General features: G+C 35.1%; 1 protein-coding gene across 1 annotated transcript; it reads left to right on the forward strand.

Moving 5' to 3' along the window:
• The first annotated feature begins 2,667 nt into the window (after positions 1-2,667).
• Positions 2,668-8,903, forward strand: LOC113704726 (glutamate receptor 2.2). The gene is made up of 4 exons (XM_027226599.2): positions 2,668-2,992; positions 6,072-7,390; positions 7,788-8,097; positions 8,389-8,903. Exons 1-4 carry the CDS (start codon positions 2,704-2,706, stop codon positions 8,640-8,642), a joined length of 2,172 nt encoding a protein of 723 aa, XP_027082400.1. The 5' UTR covers positions 2,668-2,703; the 3' UTR covers positions 8,643-8,903.
• Positions 8,904-9,214: the final 311 nt, after the last annotated feature.

Below are 9,214 nucleotides of genomic sequence, written 5' to 3' on the forward strand. Positions count from 1 at the left end.
ACTTCGTCTACTACACCTATAGCGTGTTAGCCAGTGATTCTCATTCACCTACTGTCTCCACCTTCATGACGCAGCATGCATTTGATTAGCCATTTCTTCTCTCATCCCCTTCCATTCTTCTATTTCTTGCGAGGACGTCAACGGTTGTATCTGTGGATATGGAGGAGCTCCGCATTCGCCTTCGAATTGCATGTCCTCTTGTTCATACATCATGAAGTGATCATCCGAAAGCTGATTTTTCCTAAGAAAATTGTGTAGTGCACAACATGCAATAATGACATTGATTTGCTTTTGCATATATGAATATGGAACCGGCCTCCTTAAATAGGCAAATCGTTGCTTCAAGACACCGAAGGAGCATTCAATTACACTACGAAGTTGAGAGTGACGAGTATTAAATAGCTCTTTCGGCCCTTGGCCTCGACCACGTCCTTGTCCAGCTCTTATGTTACATCCTCCCTTGAACAGTGCTAAAAAACCTGGCACCATCTTATAAGCCGCATCAACAAGATAGAACTTGCCTACATCTGCGAAAATATTCTTAGTTGCATAAATACATTCAATTAAGGGGGAAAAATTATATACCAACCAGAGAGTCCAACCCCAATATATAAAAGCATCCATGGCGTATAAATAATACACAAAAGTTATAATCTTGGGGGGAGAAATGGGAAATCGGTGTGCATTCTCATTGCACTTTCTAACACCCGTGCATCGCGCGCGCTACCTTCCCATCCGACATAGACATAAATGAATCGCATATCATGGTCACATAACATACAGCTAATACGTTTTGTGATTAAGTACCATGCCTATTTGTGTAGGCCATCTGCTCTATTGCCGGAACTGAAACTGGGATATGTGTGCCGTCCAAATCACCTAAACAGTCCTGTATTTTATAAATTGCAGCATAGCCAGTTATTAAAAGACCATAGTATTAAGCTAATATTAGACTTAGGTGCAGTGTTTTGAAACCGGACCGGACCGGCCGGTTCGACCGGTTGGACCGCGAACCGGCCATGGCTCCGGTCCGGTTCTATGCTATAGTTGACCAGGTTAGAAAACCGGTTAAACCGTGGAAACCGCCGGACCGGATTGAACCAGCGGTTTCCGGTTTTCGAGATTTCCTTTTTTTTTTTTTTTTTTTTTTTTTTTACGTTTTGCAAAATGCAGCTATCAAGATTCGAACTCAAGACCTTTATAATAAAAGACCAATGTAGTAACCATTGCACCATCACATCTTATTAGTTTTTCTTTGATAACTTATTTACATAAAACAAAAACTCATATTTCTTTTTTTCATTTTTTTTACAAAATCTAATCATCTCATGGCTCTTTCTTTTTAATCTTTAACACACACACACACACACACTCTCTCTCTCCTCTTTTTTTTGTCACTCTCTTTTTAATCAAACCACTTTATTTTTAATTTATTGACGTTTTCTTCCATCTTTTAATTTTATTTTTGTCCATTAAATTGAAAAAGGTTAAAAAAGAATTATTTTTCTTTAACCCAAATTATTTAATGCCACAACCACTCACTTTTATCTCATTTTTTATTTCTTATCAAGTTTGCATTTCTATTTTCGATTCTCTTGACTTCTTTCGAACTCCAAAATTCCTTTTTTAAATTGCAATCTCTAAATCCCAAAACGTAAATTAAAATTTAAGTTCACAAAATCTAAATTCTCATAGACATGAATTTTGTATAATTTTAAAATATTATGATATTTTTGGGTTAGATCTAAGATTTTTTTGATAGATATAATTGAAATTGAAATGAAATTTATTTGTTTTAACTTATAATTTAAAATTTTTATTTAAAAAAAATCAAGTTATTCAAAAATAGTAAACTTTTCATCATATAATGTATTAAATTAGTCCATTACATGTCTTATTTTGTGCATAAATATTTATATAAATTATTTTTTTTAAAATTCATTGAACCGAGGTTGAACCGGTCCGACCGGTTGAATCTTGACCTTTTCACGTCACCGGTTCAATTAACGGTCCGATTTTTAAAACATTGCTTAGGTGGCGCTATTAAGATGATACTTTTTTCTTTCAGAACTTGTGATGTGCAGTTGCAATTATGAGGGCCGAAGAATGATTCGGCCTCAGTCATAGCATATCCGATTAAAAGTGATAGAGAAATCCAAATATCCACAAGTGACCTCAAATTTTGACCTCTGTTATGTTCATAAGTTTTCTCAAAAACCATCAACAATCAAAAGTTGATTTCTCTTTGCTTTATACAGGCATCATTTTATTATATAAAATTAAAACTTCTATTTTGGAACAACACTATAATAGTAGATTCCAAGTTTTTAAATCCAAACTATTAAGTGAATTGGATAAGTTTTCGGTTCATGAATCAAATTGGTTTAATTTAATTTAAAGATTTTTTTATTCTTTTAATCATTAACTTATATGACTATGAAATTTTAAAAAAATAAAGTAAATTTATGTTGAATCAGTTCAAAAGTCTAATTTTTTTTTTATCGGCTTTATCTGATTTGACTAGTTAAATAACTTTTGCATTGAATAATGAATCGGACCAGTTTCATGATTTGATTGGATGAACACAACGGTCCAAACCGGTCTTCCAAACACTTGTGTACTCTTAACTACTGATCAGGCTACCGACCCTCAGTCGTATATATATGTCTCATAACCTAGACATGAATCTCGCAAACTGCAAAGATGCCGAAAAAACTAAAACATCTCAAAGTCCATCCATTTCTCCTCTCCTTCCCACAAATTCTTTGGGTGCTGATTCTACCATCGCAAATTGTCAGTGCACAGAAGAACACAACAATTCCCGTGAATGTGGGAGTGGTTCTAGACATGGACACATGGATTGGAAAGATGGGGTTGAGCTGCATCTCCATGGCTCTTTCAGACTTCTATTCCTCCCACAGTGACTACAAGACTAGGATTGTCCTCAACAACCGGGACTCGAAGAAAGATGTGGTTGGCGCTGCAGCTGCAGGTAATGCTTTCTGTTCTTTCAATCTCCGGCCCAGATTCCAATTTAGCAACATATCGTTGTACAATAAACTTCTCGCAAGCAAACTCGTTTCCAATATCTGTTTCTGCAAGAAAATTTGCTTACTCATAAGATTTAGGATGTCAGAGGGAGGAAGAAACAAGGGAGGTGTGGAATAGTCTTGGACGACACAAATTCCGTATTTGGAATTTCCAAACTGTAGAACGTCAACTATTGGACAAGCCTAATATTGGACAAGACTAATGGAAAAACTCCAAATAAGATTAAAGGGTCCACTATTTTTCAGATCATATATTTAATCAATTTCCATATATAGCCAATAATTTTAAACTGAAAGCTAATGCACCTCCTCCATTCTACGAAACATCATTTGATTATAAAGCGCCTCCTCCGTCACAGTTTTCTAGTTTTCTTTTTATTTTTCCCTGTTATTACATGCAGCGATATAAAAAAGGAGTAAAAATAAATCTCCAAATCCCTATTTTCCATCCTCTCAGTTCTCCAAAAGAAATAAACTCCAACCCTCCCATTTCTCATGCACAAACCTGCAACCTTGAGGAACTAATCAGCGAAAAAATATGTCGGAAGAGAATTGCAATAATAAAAATCTCTAGAAACTTTTATCTTGTGAATGGGTTTGTAATTTGCACATAAGATATCTTTTCTCGTTGGAATTTTTTATACAATTTTTTTCAGAAGGTATTCCCAAAACACTCGGGCAAGTTGCCAAGTTACTGTGGCATAGGCTTGTGTATTGACTTTCTGGTGAAGTTGTAGTTCTAATACTCATTTCTTGTTTGAGTTAATGAGTTATTTGTTCTACATTTAGTTAACCATTCTGCTGAGTGTGGGTAAATATCCTGGACAAGATGCCAGGATGACAGAATGTAATGCCCATTACCTGTTCGATAAACTGCGTAAAAGAATAGCTATAGTAGGCTAAAACGTCGAAAACGAATTATTCTGTCTTGATCCCATTCCCACTTTTACGTTCCTTGTGGAAATAAAAAGCGTGCCACATCACCGTCAGAATGGAAACGCGCATGATTGTTTGTTATGTGCGTGTAAATTTTCACCATATTACATATCATTCTGAAACTAATTGCTTTAGAAAACGTAAACAGTTAGGCTGTTGACTGAAGTATTTGCTAAAGGTCTTCAGCCAGCGCAAAATTTTGCGTCTAGAAGCGTCTATCGCATTTGATTTTAGGCCTGCCATTTCCATTTTTGCCGCTTCTTTCTAGAAAAATTTTCATCCATGGAATTAGTTCATTTCATCAGTGAAATGACATTTGGGAAACTGCAATTTGAGGACCAACTACTTTTCCTCCACACGGCTGGTTGAATATACGAAATAGTTTACTATTAGGAAAAATTGTTCAAAATGTGACAAAATGTCTCTCACATTTTATCGAATAAAGTTTTTGGTCATTCACTTTTGAAATGTTATTTTGCGTCCTTTACAAATTGAAGTTAAAAAATTTAGCCCCAATCTAAGTTTTTGACCACTTTTTAGTCAAAACTCACTACATGATTTGATTCCCATGCAATCATTTTTTACGGACAAAAAAAGTCAAATCCCACTTTTTTAATGGTAATTGAATATGGATTATATTGATTCCACAATTTTAAGGGAAAATAAATATGATTCAAATTAGATTCTAGTATTTTAGGGAAAAATGAATATAGATCGCGTCATTTGTTTAATTACAAATGGGATCTAATTTTTGGTCCTAAAAAAATAAGATGTATGGATCACGTAATAGATTCAGGACAAAAGATGGTTGAAAACTTAGGTTGGAACCAAGATTTACTGACTTATTTTTGTTAGGGATGTAAAGTTATTATTTTAAAAGTAAAAATGAAATAATTCATTTGACGAAAGATGAGACATATTTTAAATGATTTTCCCTTACTATTACTTAACGATTTGATTGGAATAAAATTGGTCTAAGAAATATGTTTTGACTTTGTTGAAGATTCCACTAAAACATATTTTACTTTCATCACAAATGCAATTTCTAATGAACTTTTTATATTCTCAATTATCTTTTTTATCTCACATAAATCACATTCTAAAAAATACTATAATAATTATTCCAAATAGTATTTCAAATAATCTAATATCCAAACATACTATTGACTTTACAATAGACAAGTTACATGCAGGCATGTTTTTGACTTTTTCCCCTTTATTTCTTTCTTTCCGTTCTTCTAGGCAAGTTTTACTATAGTAGTAAAGGGTACTTTAGAGGCTCCAAAACATATGCCTGGGGGTTATAACCGGGGATTTCAGGGAATGAAAATAGTTTGTGGTTTTAAATTAGAGCAAAATACGCAGTGAACTTTCTTAGGTTTTCTTTGAAGTATCAATTTCAGCATTATACACGAAAAAGAACGAAACTCTCCATATATGAGTATATAAGTTGGTTATAGACCAGAAAAAAAAAGGCATTTTAGTTACTTAACCAAATCCATAGACATCAATGACTTTTCACTCATTCAATTTGGGTGGCAACGAGTTGAATGGAGTACAAAGCAAAAAATTAACAATTGGAAGATGTATTGTGCTGAAATTGATAGTTCGGGAGCACTTTGCAATCCAAAGAAAGTTCAAGGGGATAATTTGTAATTAATTCTTTGACTACAGTTTGTTCTAATCCATCTATCACATTGTAGAGCTAGGAATTCTACTTCTGATGTTAAGTTTCATTCCTACAAACAAGTAATCGTTCAGAATTTGTTTTGTTTTGTCTATTATGGGGCCATGCCCTGCTCTCATTTTTTGCAGGAATAATAGTCTAACCAACGACTACATTTTGCCTTCAAGTTTTCAGTTCTGGAAATGACTGTTCTTTATCATACACGAAACCAGGAGCCCAATATGATATAAACGGAAATAATCTAGATCATCAAGTTGTTCATCTACAAATGGATCATTCTATTTTCAGTTTTGTTATTGTTTATTCTCATCACAAATTTAGCAGTTGCAGTTGCAAGCTGACACATCTGTTCAAAAGTGAACTAACTAATTAATTGATTTTTCTTGTGCAAAATACAGCTCTAGACCTACTAAAAAATACTGACGTGCAAGCTATCATGGGGCCGGTGTCATCAGTACAAGCAGAATTCATAAATGATCTTGGAGATAAAGCTCATGTGCCGATCATCTCATTTTCTGCAACAAGCACATTTCTTTCACCACTTAGCAGTCCATACTTCATTCGTGCTACTCAGAATGACTCATCTCAAGTAAAAGCCATCAGTTCAATTGTCAAGGCCTTTGGATGGAGAGAAGTTGTGCCAATCTACGTTGATAATCAGCTTGGAGAAGGGATTTTACCATTCTTGACAGATGCCTTCGATAAAATTAATACACGCATCCCTTATCGCAGTGTCATTCCTTCTTTAGCCACTGATGAGCAAATTGTTGCAGAGCTTCACAAGCTAATGACTATCCAGACTAGAGTTTTCATTGTTCATCTACTGCCCAGTCTTGGCTCTCGGCTTTTTGCTAAAGCAAAACAACTTGGAATGATGGCTGCAGGGTATGCTTGGATATGCACTGATGCCATAACAGATGAGCTTAATTCAATTGATCCTTCTATCATTGACACCATGCAAGGAGTACTAGGTGTAAGGCCTCATGTTCCTAATACTGCAGAGCTTCAAAGCTTCATTAAAAGATGGAAGTTGAAGTTTCAACAAAGCAATCCAGACATCGTCAATCCTCAATTGAATGTGTTTGGGCTATGGGCATATGATTCAACAACAGCACTCGCAATGGCAATAGAGGAAGCAGGAGTTTCAAACATTGGCTTTGATCAAATGTCAGATATCTCAGGGAACACTACAGACCTTGAAAGTTTTGGTGTATCTAGAAATGGTCCTAAGCTTTTGCAGGCAATGTTAGGCACAGCATTTCAAGGCCTAAGCGGAGACTTCATTATAGTTGATGGACAACTTGAATCTCCAGTTTATGACATAGTAAACGTCATTGGTAATGGCATAAAAGAAATTGGCTTCTGGACTGCAGATAAAGGAATTGTTAGGCAGATAAACCCTATAACTATAAAGAAACTGGGAACTATACTGTGGCCAGGTGACACTGCAACGCCTCCTAAGGGCTGGGCAATTCCAAAAAATGGGAAGAAGTTGAGGGTTGGTGTACCAGTGAATGCTCGATTTAGTCAACTTGTAAAGGTTACAAGAAACTCCCAGACAAATACAACCATGGTCGAAGGATATTGCATTGATATATTTGATGCAGTAATGGCTTTGTTACCATATGCTATCCCTTACGAGTATGTTCCTTTTGCAACATCAGATGGTATGAGTGCTGGAAATTACGATGACTTGGCGTACCAAGTCTATTTAGGGGTAATGTCTCTCTCCCTCTTATACTAGTAATACATTTTTATTTCAGGCAACATAGAGATATCCATTTTGGTTGAACATAGACAACTACTTTTAAGAAGTTTTTTCTACAAACAAACCACATAGTCTTGTATGCTTACTCACTCTAGTTTACAGACATATTAAATATGGATGTCAATTTTCAATTTATGATGCTGCTGCTAAAGAAACAACAATGGTGAAAGACATCTATCAAAATTTACAACCTTTTGAAGTTTCGTCAACCTTTTCCACAAGAGCCACACACTGAACCATGCAAAGCATCATATAATAACATATCACGTTTGCTAATAGTTATAGCTTGTCTGCTAAGTTCATGAAAGGCCAGAGTCCTGAATTGTACTTCATGTTCCTCTACTAGAATTTTGATGCAGTCGCTGGAGACATAGCAATCACAGCAAACAGGTCGCTGTATGTTGACTTTTCTTTGGCATATACTGAGTCTGGGATAGCGATGATTGTTCCCACAGACAACCAAAGTAGAAATACATGGATATTTTTGAAGCCACTAACTTGGGATCTTTGGCTGACAAGTTTTTTAGCTTTTATCGCTATTGGTCTTCTTATTTGGGTTCTTGAACATAGAATAAATGATGAATTCAAGGGACCGCCTTTGCATCAAATTGGCATGATCCTCTGGTTCTCCTTCTCTACCTTGGTTTTTGCACATAGTAAGTTTTCATCCTTCTCCACATTTTTTTTTTCACATAGTAGCATGTAATATTCTACTATGAAGAGGATGTATCACTTTCCTTCTTCCCTGTATTTTGGTAGTTTTGGTTTGTAATAATATTCATGCCCTATTGTCTTTACTTGGTAACTCCACATCTTTTAGAAAAAAAAATTCATGAAATTGTAGGGAAATCAACGTGTTTCTAAACTTACAAAATCATGTAATCTTGACTTTTGTGTTGGGTGTTTACTGAAATTTCTTCTGTTGTTTATTTATCTGTTTTTCATAGAGGAGAAAATAGTAAGTAATTTGGCCAGGTTCGTGCTGGTCATCTGGTTCCTAGTTGTGTTTGTACTTACCCAGAGCTATACAGCCAGCCTTACAACAAGGTTAACAGTACAACAACTCCAACCAACTATAAGAAGTGTAGATGAGCTCATCAAGACCAGGGCGTATGTTGGTTACCAAAATGTTTCGTATCTTTCAAAAAATCTGCTTCAAATGTTACCAAAACATATGTTGGTTACCAACATGTATTCATAATGCAAGAATTATTCTTTGTTTACATATTGGTCGCATTGTATAAAACTTTCTTTGTTAAAGTGGTCCTTCATATTTGATTAAATTATTTGTGGTTATGTAACGGTCCTTCCTTGTTTCATTTTCTTTTGTTTTTCAAGTCCATTTTCTATTATCCCTCTCTTCGTCCTACTAGCTTCCCACCCAACCCTGCTAGTTCTCGCAACCTACTATGTATGTAAAAGCCAAGCCCTATAGCCAATTATCTTACAGATTTGTATGAGCCAAGAAGGTGAACATAAGTTATTTGAGTCCGTTAATATCTTGATGGGGTGTTGAAAAAAAAGAATATTTGTGGAGGTTAATTCGATAATTATTTGAGAATTGATTGACTATTCTCAACTTAAAGACTTGCTTGATGGAGGATTTGTACTATACTCTTGAACACTTGTCAAATTTCTTATTATTGTGTTTGAAAATTGGGTCAGAGCAAGAAAACGATAGAGTCAGTTTTTTGTTCATCTTTTCTCGCTGTGTAGAATTAATTATTAATAAGCTTTTGTATCAAGCATTTCCATGTGTTGTGCTGCTGAATT

This window comes from Coffea arabica, chromosome 8e (genome assembly GCF_036785885.1).
Source record: "Coffea arabica cultivar ET-39 chromosome 8e, Coffea Arabica ET-39 HiFi, whole genome shotgun sequence".
In the NCBI taxonomy this organism is placed as follows: Eukaryota; Viridiplantae; Streptophyta; class Magnoliopsida; order Gentianales; family Rubiaceae; genus Coffea; species Coffea arabica.

Coding starts and splice junctions, on each gene's coding strand:
- LOC113704726 (XM_027226599.2), top strand. CDS start 2,704: ATGCCGAAAAAACTAAAACATCTCAAAGTCCATCCATTTCTCCTCTCC. Junction 2,993..6,071: donor GGTTGGCGCTGCAGCTGCAG/GTAATGCTTTCT, acceptor TGCAAAATACAG/CTCTAGACCTACTAAAAAAT. Junction 7,391..7,787: donor CGTACCAAGTCTATTTAGGG/GTAATGTCTCTC, acceptor TTCCTCTACTAG/AATTTTGATGCAGTCGCTGG.